Consider the following 16,762-nt stretch of genomic DNA (forward strand, 5'->3'; position numbering starts at 1 on the left):
ACCAAAATCATAATTGTCAATTTTGGTAAAATGTCATTTATTAAATTATCATTTCTATGCATACTGCCAAGTTCTAACTCTCTATAAAGTTCTTCTTGAGAAAAAAAGGTTGCCTCCCTTTATAAAACCTGACTTAATTCTAATAAATTTCATCCTTGATCCTGATACTCATCATTTGGCCAGAACTGAAAGGAGACTATCCCTAAAATAGCTTGCATTTAAAACAAGTAAATTGATGTATTCCTGTAGAGTCTACAATCTGAATACATTTCTAGATCTCTGTAGTTAAAGCAGCAATTTGTATTGGGCTATGGCCACAGGGAAGAGGGAAACAGGGAGGGAAAAAAAGAGAGGCATCTCTCATCATTATTGGTTTGCTGTACACATTACCCATGTTTTTTTTTTTTTTAAATATAAGTGAAATTTAATCTTCAAAATGAAAAAATAGACACATTTTCTAATAGCAAAATATAAGATTAAAATACTTAAAAAATAAAATGTTAGTGTGAAATAGGGTTTTTCATATTTTAAAAAATGAAATAGTTTAGATTTGCTTTTTCTGCATAAATCCTCTTATCTCATTCATAGTTACAACTTTCCAGAGTAATTCTTACAAGACACTGAAAGAGGTGGGGGAAATTCTTTTTCAAGACATAAAGTCAGGACCTGAATGCATACATCAGATAGAGCAGTCCTTGACCTCAGATCCCTCCACCAGCTCTAGAGAGAGGAATGCTGCATTTTCAACCTTGAGATTTTCATTACATTTTCTTCTTCATGGGGTTAAATTCTTTTCAATAATATCCTACTTGTAAAAATGATTTTATTCTAGCTATAAAACATCTCACTTAAGTAAAACACATTTTATAGCCTTGTGTCAAATGCCCCCAAACGCCATCAAGATATGGAGACCTCAGACTTTCAGAACATAAATCTAGTCATATGCCCTTGAAACAGTATCAACATTTAACAGTGATGTTATATTCTTGTATTTGTTTGTCATGAGATGAGAGGCCAGCAGGCATATGGTGATTAATAATAGTTCCTGAGCTTCTAAAGAAATTTTATGACAAAATGACTAACTGCTTAAAAGAATGAGCTTTTCAAGAGCGCCCCTTCTATTCCATTGATGTCTTTCATCCCATATATCTCCTTAAAGAATCTCAAGCCAAAAGAACGGGCTTCCTTTTAAGCCACCGAAAAGTGGGATCTGATGGAATCTTCCCGTAACTCCCGATGTTTTCCAACGTTGCTTTCTTCTTGATGGTTTCGCCTCTCAATGGTTATTCTGTATTTCTTCCTGGGTAGAGGGAAAGTGAATGCAGTAATAAAACCTCACTTGGCTACAAAATACTATGGTTTCTCTTACAAAGAATGCCCTCAAGGGACATCTGGGTTTGGGTTGATAAATGAGAAGTGACAGAATATGAAGCCATAGTCAGAGATTAAAGTGGGATGCCCCAAGGCATACTGCCCTTATTCAAGGAGGAAAATTGGCCTGCTTTCCCAATACCATAGAACAAGCCTTCCCGTTCTTCCCTGGGTGCCTCGCGGGTTAAGTCCTGTCTGTTCTGCCACATTACACCCCTCAGCTCCCAGGATATGCCCTTGATAAAGATCAGATGAAGTATATGGGAATGCAATTGTTCCCACAAAGACTCATACACACCCAGAGTTACACAGCCATGCAGAAATGAAAAATGCATGGTCCAATGACTTAATAAGCCTCAAACTCAATCCCCAAAGACTGCAAAGGAATGGACAGCACTCAAGAGGTGAAACTATCAGGATCTTGAACACACATAAATATTACAAGTTTATAAGACTCGGGGCTTAACCACAGTGGTCACGAAGCATGTGGGCTCTCAAAGACTGAGCATAGACCTCCTGAGAGTACAGACTGCTCAGAGTCACTTCCTTCTCTAGAGAAAGTAAACTCACCACGTATTCCTAAATTGGAGGAAGCCTGAGACTAGGGAAGTTGATTTCCCCTTTGTCGAGATTCTGTCTCCACTTATGTATGTGGTGGGTGGAAGGAATTCAGGTCAGAATATTTGTGAGCAAAAGACTGCAATGGCTCTGTGGCACACAGTGGGATACAGAAGAAACCCTGATCCACTGCCTGGTATGCTAACCCCCTGACCACCAAACCAGAGTCACACCAGTGGAAGGTTTAGCTCTTTTCACTACCTTGCTTTTTGGGTAAGAGCAAGATATAGACAAGTCACAAAGAGGATCGTGCAAAGGCAAATGGCAGGAAATTAAGGAGAGTAAATTTTAAAACTTTATAAAGCAGTCCTAACCTGAAGAAGTAGAAGGCCATTAGCAAACCAGCTCCTAGTAAGGCCCCCACAACAATTCCTGTCACCGCTGATTCTTCTAGGCCACCTGCTTGAAAAAGAAACATAGATAATCTGAGTTCATTTTGAAAAACAGCTAGAAATGCCTCACTCTGACTTTTTATTCATTGAAAATTTTCATTCATTAGAAGATATTTCGTGGTTTACCACTTGAGGCAAATTTTCCAATTTTCCTTTCTTTTAAAGAAAGTTTTTCTAGGCAATCCTGTTCATTGTTGTTGTGGTGGCAGTGGTCATATTGGTGGTGGTGGTGGTGGTGGTCATGGTGGTGGTGGTGGTCATGGTGGTGGTGACAGTGATGGCATGGTGGCGGTGGTGATCATGGTCATGGTGATTGTAGCAGTGGTGGTCATGGTGGTGGTGGTCGTGGTGGTGGTGGTTATGGTGGTGGTGGTGACAGTGATGGCATGGTGGCGGTGGTGATCATGGTCATGGTGATGGTAGCAGTGGTGGTCATGGTGGTGGTGACAGTGATGGCATGGTGGCGGTGGTGATCATGGTCATGGTGATTGTAGCAGTGGTGGTCATGGTGGTGGTGACAGTGATGGCATGGTGGCGGTGGTGATCATGGTCATGGTGATTGTAGCAGTGGTGGTCATGGTGGTGGTGGTCGTGGTGGTGGTGGTTATGGTGGTGGTGGTGACAGTGATGGCATGGTGGCGGTGGTGATCATGGTCATGGTGATGGTAGCAGTGGTGGTCATGGTGGTGGTGACAGTGATGGCATGGTGGCAGTGGTGGTCACAGTCTTGGTGATGGTAGCAGTGGTGGTCATGGTGGTGGTGACAGTGATGGCATGGTGGCAGTGGTGGTCACAGTCTTGGTGATGGTAGCAGTGGTGGTCATGGTGGTGGTGACAGTGATGGCATGGTGGCGGTAGTGATCATGGTCATGGTGATTGTAGCAGTGGTGGTCATGGTGGTGGTGGTCATGGTGGTGGTGACAGTGATGGCATGGTGGCGGTGGTGGTCACAGTCTTGGTGATGGTAGCAGTGGTGGTCATGGTGGTGGTGGTGGTTGTGGTCATGGTGGTGGTGGTCGTGGTGGTGGTGGTTATGGTGGTGGTGGTGACAGTGATGGCATGGTGGTGATGGTGGTCATGGTCATGGTGATGGTAGTGGTGGTGGTCATGGTGGTGGTTGTGGCAGTGGTGACAGTGATGGCATGGTGGTCATGGTCACGGTGATGGTAGCGGTGGTGGTCATGGTGGTGGTGGTTTTGGTGGTGATGGTGACAGTGTTGGCATGATGATGATGGTTGTCATGGTCATCATGGTAGTGGCAGTGGTGGTCATGGTCATGGTGATGGTAGCAGTGGTGGTCATGGTAGCAGTGGTGGTCATGGTGGTGGTGGTTTTGGTGGTGGTGGTTTTGGTGGTGGTGGTGACAGTGATGGCCTGGTGGTGGTGGTGGTCATGGTTGTCGTGGTGGTGGCAGTGGTAGTGGTCATGGTCATGGTGATGGTAGCGGTGGTGGTCGTGGTGGTGGTGGTCATGGTGGTGGTGACAGTGATGGCGTGGTGGCGGTGGTGATCATGGTCATCATGGTGGTGGCAGTGGTGGTGGTCATGGTCATGGTGATGGTAGCAGTGGTGGTCGTGGTGGTGGTGGTTATGGTGGTGGTGGTGACAGTGATGGCATGGTGGCGGTAGTGATCATGGTCGTCATGGTGGTGGCAGTGGTGGTGGTCATGGTCATGGTCATGGTGATGGTAGCGGTGGTGGTCATGGTGGTGGTGGTCATGGTGGTGGTGGTGGTGACAGTGATGGCATGGTGGCGGTGGTGATCATGGTCATGGTGATGGTAGCAGTGGTGGTCGTGGTGGTGGTGGTCATGGTCGTGGTGGTCGTGGTGGTGGTGGTTATGGTGGTGGTGGTGACAGTGATGGCATGGTGGCGGTGGTGATCATGGTCATCATGGTGGTGGCAGTGGTGGTCGTGGTGGTGGTGGTTATGGTGGTGGTGGTGACAGTGATGGCATGGTGGCGGTAGTGATCATGGTCATGGTGATGGTAGCAGTGGTGGTCGTGGTGGTGGTGGTCATGGTGGTGGTGGTGGTGACAGTGATGGCATGGTGGCGGTAGTGATCATGGTCGTCATGGTGGTGGCAGTGGTGGTGGTCATGGTCATGGTGATGGTAGCAGTGGTGGTACTCGTGATGGTGGTGGTCATGATGGTGATGGCAGTGGTCATGGCGATAGTGGCAGTGGTGCTGGTGATTTCGTATGGTGTTTTTTTTTACCAAGTGCAAAGCTTAAAAGCACTTAAGAAAATACTAGATGAACAAACTGTTACAAAAACAGTGAGCACAATGGGAACAGAGCAGGTTCGAGAAGGATTTGAAAACAACTGGAAACCGAAGTTTTCAGATCTATGCACATTGTTTTGAGTTTTCTGCCAGAGAGGACAACCACCTGGACCATGGGACTGAGCTGGCTCTTCTCATTTTCACAGATGGATGATGACACTTCCAAGTGCTGGGAAATTTGGTGAAAAATCTATTGGGTTAATGTTCTGTTTTTAGATGTTCTCTCACCAAAGCCAGAGTTTCATGTCAAAATGTCTTATATAGCTTTGTGAAAATGTAACAATTTGAAATAATCAGTTCTGTAGTGTCCCAGATGTTACGTAAAAATGATAAATAGCTAGCTTGTGTAGAAGGAGTTTAGGATACAGTCTTTAACACAGTCTTGTATTTAATCCTCAAAGCATTCCTGAGAGTTGGGTACATTTCTTTAATTTTACTTATGAGAAAACTGAGGCTTAAAGAAATGAAGAAATGATCCTGAGGTCACAGTAAGTGACCACGATGGGATTTCAAATCCAGGCCCAATAACTCCAGAGACTGTGTTCTTAACACATTTATGCCTATCCACTTATTGCATATACACAGATACATCGCAGTTTGAAGACTGTTCCGAAAACATAACGAGCACACGAGTGAGTGAGTGAATGAGTGAGTGAGTGAAAGTCTCTCAGTCCTGTCCAACTCTTTGTGACCCCATGGACTATAGTCTGCCAAGCTCTTCTGTCCATGGAGATTCAACAGGCAAGAATACTGGAGTGGATTACCATGCCCTCCTCCAAGGGATCTTCCTGACCCAGGGATCGAACCCAGGTCTCCCTCATCGCAGGCAGATTCTTTACTGTCCAAGCCACCAGATATTAAAGTGAACCACTTCCCTGAAAGGTCGATACTCACTTAATTCTCCCACTTTGCTTATCAAAGTGTCTTTCTACAGCAATGATTTCCAACCACTTTCCTGTTTGTAAGCTTCTTATAAGAACCTCCACTTGCTTCTACATTTATGACAAGGCTACTCATAAATAACATATTTTACATTTACTTGCTAATTTGTAAATTTTTAGGTGTCTAAGGAACGTTGTCTGGTTCTGGGTGGGTAAGAGAATAAATACAAACTTTGAAACAACAGATGAATAGTGAGTGACATTTAGTATTTGATATTTTAATTTTCCCTAAAAGTATAAAACCTCAAATAATAACAGATTATGGTAAGAGATGTAAAAATAGGAAGACACCTTCTACCATCTTGGAAAAGGATAGAAGGGAAGAAGGACCTAGAAGCCTCTGATGGAGCTGGATACCAGTTTGTGAACTGTTGTGGATTTTACCACATCAGAGACAGAAATCTGTTCTTTCAGAACAGGAGCCACTGAATGACGCCTGTGTTATATGGATACTGCAGATGATGAAACACAGAGCGAATTAAGTCTCTAAACTTACATGCTTTGCAAGGAGAGCTGTTCGTGTGCTCCACCATTCTGGTTTCATCTATTCTCAGTTTTAAAGGTCCCCAAGGATATTTGACATTTGGCCGCATTTCAAAACGGCCTTCTTTTCCAAAGTAATCACCAATAACCTAAATAAAAGAAAAAAAAATGCACAAACTGAAAGGTCGAAGTTCTCTGCAAAGGAGGCCCGGAGTAGGCCCCCAGACCCTCCAGGCTGACTACAATAGTGTGTTTCTGAAATCTTTGTAAATCAAGGTGCCAACAGCGCTTGTAAAGCGAGCATAATTTAGAAAGCACAGGCTCCCCATGGCGGGGAAGGTAGTTATACAGAAAGCAGTAACCTCGGAAGGTACGGCTTTCCCCTTGCTCCTGGGAGAGAGTGGTGCCCCTCCCGCCTGCAGGTCAGCCGTCTGTCAGGACCCAGTTTGTTCCAGGAAGAGGGAGTTCATGACCCATCTTATTTCCGGGTCAGTGAAGCTTGACACAGAATTCAAGCATCAGAGAGCCTCTTTAGGAACCTTCCACTTCACCTTCCTCTGGTTCAAAGGCTCTTCTCCATCTTGGCTTTGAGGGTTACCTTCTCCTCTGTTGAACACATCCTATTTGCACCCCACCTCCAAGTTGAACCCTTTTCAGTTAGTTCCTGTAGCCTCTGAAAAATCCGTATCCTTTCATGGCTCAGTTCAAGGGTTACCCTCAGCTTCTGGTTTAAACAACTGTTTCATCAGCTACCGATCCCTGATCTAGCACTACCTGTGCACCCAGGTTCTCAGGATCCACCTCCCTACTGTCTCGACAGTGGCACCCTGCTCCTGGGGGACGGTGACACCCCCTGCCTTCTCTCTCCTGAAAGAGGCCCCACAGGCTCTCATGTTGGAATGAAAAGAATTCTAGGTAATCACCAAACTCCAACAGTCACTGGCATGTACTGAGCAGGTACCAAGTCCTTTACACACGTTCACGCCTGGGTCCTCACCATGACCCTCTCTATTATAGACTATTTCTAGCCACTTTCTATAGAGGAGAGACTGGAATATACATGAGACTCAGATCGTCGAGGGTAAAATAATCTTACAGCAAAGGTAGCCAATACAGATCCTGGTGGCCTGACCCCTCCCACAGAGGCCAGGTCCTATGGACAAAGAGAAGAACAGCGAGTCCTTCATGCCAGGTCACAGGAAGTGTGACAGCAGTCATCAACCCTGGGTGAGAGCCATCAGAGAATTAAAGAAGGAACTGCATCATCTGACCTCAAACACGGTGGATGCACATCCTCTTTCTCTATATATTTATCATGCAAAATTTATATAATACTTCTCCAGGTTCCATTTCATCTGGTGCTTGTGACCACCATGTGAGGTCAGCAAGGGAGATAGGATTATCTCCTTGTTAACAGCCAAGGAAGCTGAGGCAGAGAGCTCGTACCCCAGTAAGTGTCAGATCTCTATGTCCAGGGCACCCTTTTCTTTCTAGTGATGCTATCCAGAAACTCCATCATCCTTTGACATACTAATGCATGGTCCAGTTTGTAATCATTCCCTGACCAAAAAAAAAAATTTTTTTTCAAATTTTAAGGGAGGAAATAAATACACAAATTCACTTTAAGTCTCTCATCCGATGATGCCGTCCTGCATCTTAGGGCTGAGGTGTGATTCTCAGCCACTTGAAAGGTAGGATGTCCCCACTTAGGATAAACAAGGAGCCACTTCCTAAAGCCTTCCCTGATACCCTCAGCCAGAAGGAAATCCCCTCACTAAGAAACTCCCGGTGTTCAGCTCATTTTTATTTGGAGGCTGCTTTGGGGGCAGCTGTTTGGATACCAGGACAAATACATTCCTTGGAATCTCAATAAGCAGAGGAGGCTAGGGTGGAGGTCCCATCTGCTTACCTCCTGGGTGCCCGCTTCTGTGTCGGTCATGGCGATCACGGAGAAATCCCCATACCGGTCTCCGTTGGCATCTATGGACACCTGCCCAGCAATACCTAGAAGATGAGATGCAAGGAGCTCCAGTTGGTTATTTAAAATACCTCTGTCCACCAACGAAAACAAGAAGATGAATTGACAGGACTTTTTAAACAAACTCATGCCACAGGGAATCTCATCAGACTCGGAGCATTTTTGTTGGCATTTAGAAAGACATTGTAATTTCATCTGTGTCTGCATTCCTAAATTCTTAACATTTCTCCATTTAAAAATGAAAAGAAAAAGAAACAAATGACCTTTTTTGGGGAATATGTTAAAGAAAAAAAAAAGGCTAAGGCTAATCCTGAAAGCAGTATGCTTATCCCAGAGTTTTGTATTAATTTGTTTTTAATGCAGGGTAAGAAGCAGAGTTGTAGCACGTTCCTAGACTTGCCATGGGTTCACGTTATCACTGGGCAGACATTATAAAGGAACACCTGTTCCAGGGCCAGGATTCAATGAATGTGCTTCCGTGTGGGCTCCTTGAATGCACAGGAGAGCAGAGGGCCTGCTTCACAGGTCGTGGGAGCCAAGAACCAAAGAAGAGCTAGTTTATCCCACTTGTGTTCATGCATCCATTCTTTGAGAGGCTTTATTTTTGTTTTCCAGTTAAATTGAGATGTACTCGATGTATCTCACTGTGTAAGTTTCAAGAGTCCATCATAAAGGTTTGACAAAAATATTGTGAAATGAGTTTAGTTAACACTCATCACCTCCTATAGATAGAATAAATCATTCATTGTTTATCCAGCAGTTACTAGGGGCTGAATTCAATATTGCAGCAGAAGCAAAGATGACCCGGACACAATGTCTGCTCAAGAGAAAAGCAGCCTGGACTAGGAATTTATCTTGTTGGCGCGGGAATCTGACCACCTGCATCTGAGTCCCAGCTTTCACATTTCCTAGCTCTGTGACCTTGGGCAAGGATTTAGACCTCTGAGCCCCAGTCTCCAGAACTGGAAAAAAGGCAGGATAGTACCTCTCTGCCAAGAGGCTGCTGAAAAGATTAAAGGAGCTAACACAGGTAAAGTACTTGTGGGTTTCAGAGAAGTCAGTTGTTTTCTTCTTTTGTTATTACTATCGCTATGCCTGGAATCTGGGAGAGGACCTAGGATGGTGTCCACACCATTCAGGGCACGGGCTGGAACATCTAGCTGGAGACTCACAGAGGACCCAGTAGAAGAGCAGGCCTTCAGTAGACATGTTGGTGAAGCCTCCAATTTGGACAAGCAGCCAGCAGGGTGTGGGAGTGTTCTAGGCAGAAAGGCAGCCTTGCGAGTATTTACAAAGGCACAAAAGCTGAAAGGAATCAGGGGTCAGAGGGGTTTGGGGGGAGGTGGCGCATGTGTATGGAAGGGAACAGTGAGCTCTAAACCTGGAGCAGGGAGGCCAGAGCGTGGAGGGCCCAGAGTGCCACACAAAGGGTTAGGCTTGCTTAGGCTAGCAATGGCGGCTTACAGAAGCTAATCAATAAAAACGAACATGTATATACGATCAGCTGATATTCAATATGTCTATATTGTCATTTTCCTTAACTAAGTAAGAGAATATGTGTGTCAGCCACATCCTAAGTATTTGTTTTCTTTCATTTCAAACTGTGCCAGAGTTCAGTATAGTTCTTAATTGGGGTCTCTATTGATTTGGTTCTCACCGGAAATAAAATGAATGTCTGGGAAAAGGAGTCCCAAGGGAAAGTTCCATCCTCTAGTGTGGTTTGGAGAGAGCAAGTATTTGGGTTTGCTCTCCTCTGGGTTGTGGTTTGAAGGCCCTCTAATTTTTCCAGACTTTGGTCTACTTTGCCGGAAACAGAATGGAGCTACTATTCATCCTAATTTTTTTTTTTTTTTGTCTTCTTAATAGAGACTGCTTACAGAGGACACACGTATCTCAAGCTAGCTTATCCTTGACAGTCTATACAACTTTTAAGTAATAAATGTCACTGAAAAATAGATACAGATGTATCTCCAAACATACTGGCTGTCTAAAACCATATGCCATTCTGTTTAGAGGTGTTTATGATAGTGTGTTCTGCTAAGTGTTTTGCAGAGTATTTTATAAGACAAGGTGGCCCTAGTAATCCAAGACCTCATTACACTTAAAGCTATTACAGTTCTGCCAAGAAATGGGGTGTGAACCCTCAGGGTGGCCAATTAGCAAGTGAGATTTCACCTGAGAGTATTATACATAAGGTGAGAGCGTCAGGCTGAGAGCAGAATTTTCCTGTACATAAGTAATTAGACTTTCTACCCTCCTTTCTATTGGCCTGCAGTGGAGCTCAGGGTTTGAGCCACAGTCCTATTTACCTTGTCACCCTGACCTCTCCCACAGTGAGGAAATTCAGCTTCTTCCCAGGCCATTTATTGAAAGTCTTGAGAGTCGGTCATAAGTTTCATGGTAATAAAATCCAAATTTGTCAAATAACATCCAGAGTATTTTTCCCTTGACAACTTAGTGGTCACTTACAGTGACTATTAAAATTTTAATTGTTTTTAATTTTAGAACAGTTAGGGATATTTTTATAGTTCTTTGGGGGTTTACCCTCAGGTTGATCATTGTTTAGCAAATAGAACGAGCTCCCCAAACAATTCAAGGTCAACACTTAGCTTGGCTTCAGTTATCTTTACATTGGACAGATGAGATTCTAAGTTTGGACTGAACTATACAGTTGATTATTCTGGGACTCATTTAGTATTGCCTGTGTAGACCGAGCTCTAGAATGGAAGCCTCAGATTGGCCCACAGGAAAATTTAGTCCATGCCCTTTATGCAAAACTGAGTTCCAGCCATCATGGGCACCTGCCCTTCCCTTAACAACCTCCCTTGGAAGACCAAGAGCAAATGACCACACCATGCAGAGAGGAAGAGCTAGGAACGGGATGTGGCCTACCAAGGTTGTATCCACACATGCCAGCTCTCAGGGCATGGGACAAAACTTCTGGGAAATTTGATTCTGTCCTAATATGACCCCTGACTGATCCCATTTGACTTCAGCTCCTCAGCTAAAGCTGTCAGAGGTCAAGCAAGACAACCCTGAAGGGTTATTTGATTTGTTCACGTCCTACAATCTGTTCAAAGTTAAAGCAGATGCCACTCTGGGTTACAGTAAGATGTGGCATCTACTAAAACTAGCAAGGAGAAGTGAAATCCACCAACTGTCACCATAGCTACTGCCCAGACAATTCTCGCTGGAACCTGACCCCTCTATCCCATCTTACCCTTTCTAATGACCAAGGACAAGGTGAGGCAGAGGAGTAGAGGAGAGTCCTAAGTGATCAACACAGTATGAACCTAATCTTGGTAAGGCAGATAGGCACAGCCCCAGTACATTCAACGGCTCAAATTGTTGGCATGATGCAGAACTCAAAGGGCCTTTGTCAGTCATCAGCTGATCCAACCCCTCTTGGTACAGGTGACCAAGGAGAAAATGAAAGGACTGAGGTGACAGTCAGTCACCAGGATGCTGGTTTTCTGACCTGGTTAGTGACCTGTATGTCAATGGTCCTCAGATGATATCCATCGGCATTGTTATTGTTCAGTTGCTAAGTCGTGTCCTACTCTTTGTGACCCCATGAACTGCAGCACACCAGGCTTCCCTGTCCTTCACTATCTCCCTGAGTTTGCTCAAACTCATGTCCATTGAGTCAGTGATGCCATCCAGCCATCTCATCCTCTGTCACCCCCCTCTCCTCTTGCCATCAATCTTTCCCGGCATCAGGATCTTTTCCAATGAGTTGGCTCTTCACATCAGGTGGCCAAAGTATTGAAGCCTCAGCATCAGTCCTTCCAATGAATATTCAGGGTTGATTTCCTTTAGGATTGACTGGTTTGATCTCCGTGCTGGTACTCTCAAGAGTCTTCTCCAGCATCACAATTTGAAAGCATCAATTCTTCAGTGCTCAGCCTTCTTTATGGTCCAACTCTCACATTTGTACACACCCTACAGTTTATTTTCCACACAGATCCCAGGGGGCTCCCTTTTAAAGACTCAAGACAGATCCTGTTTCCCTTGACACCCTCTGGCGGCTTCCGTCTCATTCAAGGTCCTCAATGCAGCTTTCAGGCCCACAGGGTCTGGTCCTACTTGACACTGTCTCTGGCTCACTTCACACTGCAACTCCCATACTGCTTTAGCCACACAGGCCCACAGGCTCTTCCAGGGTATTCACCACTGTCCCCCAGCTACACTCAGGGTCTCTGTGTCTGCTGCTGCCTCTGGACTATTCTCTCCTAAATAGCTGCATCATATATCTCAGTTCCCTGAGGTCTGCACCCAACTGCCACTTGTCAGAGAGACCTTAGCTGAACTCTATTTAAATTAGTAGCCCTACTATACCCCCTTCCATAACTTTCTATCTCCCTTAACCTGATTCACTTTCCAGCCCCTGAAGTGGTGTATTTATTCCACAGAAGCTCAGCTGATTGCAAGGAACATCTTTAATTTACTGCTGAGTTATCAGCCCCTTAACCCAGTGCCTGGCACATAGGAAGTGCTTAAGAATACCTGATGAATGAATGAATGAGTGAGTGAATATGAAGCTGATGTCCCCAGGGCTCCAGCAACTGGGTGTTCTAATATTGAGTCTCATGCTCATTTTTGACTGATGGCAGGTCAGGAAGCAACAGTTAGAAATGGACATGGAACAACAGACTGGTTCCAAATAGGAAAAGGAGTGTTTCAAAGCTGTATATCGTCACCCTGCTTATTTAATTTATATGCTGAGTACATCATGAGAAACACTGGGCTGGAGGAAGCACAAGCTGGAATCAAGATTGCTGGAAGAAATATCAATAACCTCAGATATGCAGAGGAGAACACCCTTATGGCAGAAAGTGAAGAAGGACTAAAGAGCCTCTTGATGAAAGTGAAAGAGGAGACTGAAAAAGTTGGTTTAAAGCTCAACATTCAGAAAACGAAGATCATGGCATCTGGTCCCATCACTTCATGGCAAATAGATGGGGAAACAGTGGGAACAGTGGTTGACTTTATTTTGGGGGGCTCCCAAATCACTGTAGATGGTGATTGCAGCCATGAAATTAAAAGACATTTACTCCTTGGAAGGAAAGTTATGACCAACCTAAACAGCACATTAAAAAGCAGAGACATTACTTTGTCAACAAAGGTCCATCTAGTCAAGGCTATGGTTTCTCCAGTAGTCATGTATGGATGTGAGAGTTGGACTATAAAGAAAGCTGAGCACCAAAGAATTGATGCTTTTCAACTGTGGTGTTGGAAAAGACTTTTGAGAGTCCCTTGGACTGCAAGGAGATCCAACCAGTCCGTCCTAAAGGAAATCAGACCTGGGTGTTCATTGGAAGGACTGATGTTGAAGCTGAAACTCCTATATTTTGGCCACCTGATGCGAAGAGCTGACTCATTTGAAAAGACCCTGATGCTGGGGAAGATTGAAGGCAGGAGGAGAAAGGGACGACAGAGGATGAGATGGTTGGATGGCATCACCCACTCAATGGACATGAGTTTGAGTGAACTCTGGGAGTTGGTGATGGACAGGGAGGCCTGGCGTGCTGCAGTTCATGGGGTCACAAAGAGTCAGACACAACTGAGTGACTGAACTGAACTGAACTGAACTGACGTGAGAAGATACTAGTATTTTATACACCATCAGCAAGAATATGGATAGTAGACCTTTCTGGAAGCTCTTTAGCAATATCTAATGTACTTTGCTTTTTTATACAGTTCATGGGGTTCTCACAGCAAATATACTTTAGTGGTTTGCCATTCCCTCCTCCAGGAGGAGAAGGGGACAACAGAGGATGAGATGGTTGGATGGCATCACCAATTCAATGGACATGAACTTGGGCAAACTCTGGGTGATGGTGAGGGACAGGGAACCCTGGCATGCTGCAGTCCATGGGGTCACAAAGAGTTGGACACAACTTAGTGATAGAACAACAACACACTTTAAAAGGCACCAATATAATTTTGGACCCAGATATGCCATGACTAAGAATGTTCCCTGTTGGATGTACTCACAGAAATTCATCAAGACGTGTAACCTCATGATAATATTTTGCATAATAGCAAAAACTAGACAATTGAAGTATCCATCAATAGGAGACTGGGTAAAGAAATCCTTGTACAGCCAAACAGTGGAAAAATGTGGAACCATCATTTTAAAATGTGCTGAATTTATGAGCGCTCATATGGAAAATTCTTCTGCTTGACATACAAGTGAAAAAGCTAAGATGAAGAATGGCATTCCTAGTATGACCCTTTTGTGTAAATTTTTTAGATAAGATATACAAATGCATATGTGCTGGCAGAAGGCACAGAATATTTTTAGGCTGAATCATAGGAAATTTTTAATAGCCATTACACTGGGGAGAGGGGACTAGGGTGGAAAGGAAAACTTTCACTTTTCATTTTGTACATTTTTGTAGTGTTTAACTTTCCAGCCAAGAATAGTCTCATTCTTGTACAATTTTTAAATGTCAACAAAATTGCTTGAGTGAGGAGATGACATGCCATTTCTTTTGTTGTTGTACTTATGCTTCCTCTGTTCCTAAGAAAGCAACAACCAGTATTCACCATTTCAAAAATTAAAAGCAGAGAGCTCAACTGGACCTGCTCATCATCTCAAACCTCCAGATGTTCTGAACAGAGGAAAGTGTATCTGGGATAATTTCTTCTAAAACTGATCACAGAACTCTTCACAAACTGATTGCTGTGACTGAGGCTTATGACAAGTTTAAAGATGTCTAGGAAAATAAAATAAAATAAAGAATCCTAGGGGCTTCCCAGGTGACACTAGTGGTAAAGAGACTGAAGTGACTTAGCACAGAATTGCGGCCATCAGGAGACAGCGTGAACGTGAATGTGAAGTCGCTCAGTCGTGTCCGACTTTTTGCGACCCCATGGACTGTAGCCTACCAGGCTCCTCTGTCCGTGGGATTTTCCAGGCAATAGTACTGGAGTGGATTGCCATTTCCTTCTCCAGGGAATCTTCCCAACCCAGGGATTGAACCCGAGTCATCCATATCATAGACAGACGCTTTACCGTCTGCGATCTCAGCCAAAAGGCCGAGAAGGTTCTTCCTATTTCAAAGCACTTTCATAAGCTTTATCACATTTAATTTTCACAAGCCTGTGAAGTAGGTTGATCATGACTTATTATCCTTTTATAGCTGGGAAAACTAAGACACTAGCAAGGTCCCATAGTTGTAAGAGAGAAAAACAGAACCAGGAAAAAAGCAACTTGATTGGCAGCAGAACGCTGTGACCTTGTAGACTGAATCCTCACCTTCAAATGTTCGGTTCCAAGTCTGCTGGATAATTTTCCCTCCATCCTTCTTACTGTAACCAGCTTTGAGTACTTCACGTAAAGCCAGGACGTAGAGGAGGATGGCATCATGGAATCCTTCAACAAACATGTTCACCTGGAAAGGAAAGTCCAGGTGGGTGAGCCCAGACACCACATGACTCACGTTCAGGAATAATGTGAGAGAATCCAAATGGTTAACAGGTTAGGCTCGAAGCCCGTGGCAATGGCAGAAGTGTGCAAAAGAGCAACTAACAAAGAAAAGGCTACAATTTTCCTGGCAGTGGCTTATGTCAGGAAAACCCTTTCCCCATTTGAGAATTTGGAGAAAAGACAAGATATTACCGAAGTTAAGAAAAATGTACCTGTGGGCCAGGTTAAGTATTCCAGGTGCAAAAAGCCTTTGCCCACAAATACCTCTGAACATGTGCCCTCTACTCCCACGTCTGCTCTCTACCTGAAGCCATCTCCCCATTGAGGTCTTCTCCACCCTCACCAACCCCTGTGCTTTCCACGCTCTGAATATGAAGCAGAACTGAAAGGACAGTAGGGACCCATTCATTCATATTCAATACTTCCCCAGTGGCTCAGATGGTAAAGCGTCTGCCCGCAACACGGGAGACCCGGGTTCAATCCCTGGGTTGGGAAGATCTCCTGGAGAAGGAAATGGCAACCCACTCCAGTACTCTTGCCTGGAGAATCCCACGGACTTGGAGGAGCCTGGCAAGCTACACCCCATGGGGTCACAAAGAGTCGGACATGACTGAGCGACTTCACTTTCACTTTCACTTTCACCACCTGCCTAGTTGAGGAGCACAGATGCCTAAGTGTGCAAAGAGGAGTGGGCCTGGCTATCCCCTCTCTGTCCTCTCTTCTATCAGCATCAGCATCTCAGTTTCTCTCTCCAGTTTGTGTTCTGACTAGTTCCAGTGCATCTGAGTCCTGCCTACTTCCAGTCCCTGCCAAGCTCCAAGGACAAGAGCGGAAACGGGCCATTGGTTTATCTCGGTTGAGTTCTGGCTCAAGTAAGATAGCCTTTGCCCTCAGCAACGTAAAACTTTGTGTGAAATTGGAGAAGTCACTTAATCTTTCTGAGCCTGTTTCCTTCTATAAGCACCGTTTGGCAAGTTCTGATACCACATGTAAACCCATTAATGTTCACTAAAGATGAAATGAGCAAATACAATCTTGAAACACTTAAGAGTCACAGATTCTGTAGAATTCTGTAGAATTACCCCCAAATTCCAGCCTTCTTATTTCAGAAGACAGGGTCAAGAAAGGAATTCCATGAAGCAGGGTGAATTAGGTATCCCATAGACAACTGCAGGGAAGCCCTATGAGGGGCATTCCTGCCCCATCCCTAGGAAAAAACACCCAGAGGAGGAGAGCCACCTGGTTCAAATACACGAACATC

General features: G+C 44.5%; 1 protein-coding gene across 2 annotated transcripts in view; it reads right to left on the bottom strand.

Annotated features, from left to right (window-relative positions):
• Positions 1-366: 366 nt before the first annotated feature.
• Positions 367-16,762, bottom strand: part of NPR3 (natriuretic peptide receptor 3) — a 73,873-nt gene continuing 57,477 nt past the window's right edge. The window contains exons 4-8 of one of the 2 annotated variants that reach the window (XM_068990802.1): positions 15,331-15,466; positions 7,998-8,092; positions 6,102-6,237; positions 2,304-2,388; positions 367-1,300 (exon numbers count right to left, since the gene is read on the bottom strand). In XM_068990802.1, coding sequence (XP_068846903.1) covers positions 1,189-1,300; positions 2,304-2,388; positions 6,102-6,237; positions 7,998-8,092; positions 15,331-15,466 — 564 coding nt within the window. In that variant the 3' untranslated portion in view covers positions 367-1,188. Of the gene's footprint in view, positions 1,301-2,303; positions 2,392-6,101; positions 6,238-7,997; positions 8,093-15,330; positions 15,467-16,762 lie in introns of both variants that reach the window. The other variant, XM_068990801.1, reaches the window with a different exon arrangement.

The sequence above is a fragment of the Capricornis sumatraensis genome, chromosome 18 (genome assembly GCF_032405125.1).
Source record: "Capricornis sumatraensis isolate serow.1 chromosome 18, serow.2, whole genome shotgun sequence".
Taxonomy (NCBI): Eukaryota; Metazoa; Chordata; class Mammalia; order Artiodactyla; family Bovidae; genus Capricornis; species Capricornis sumatraensis.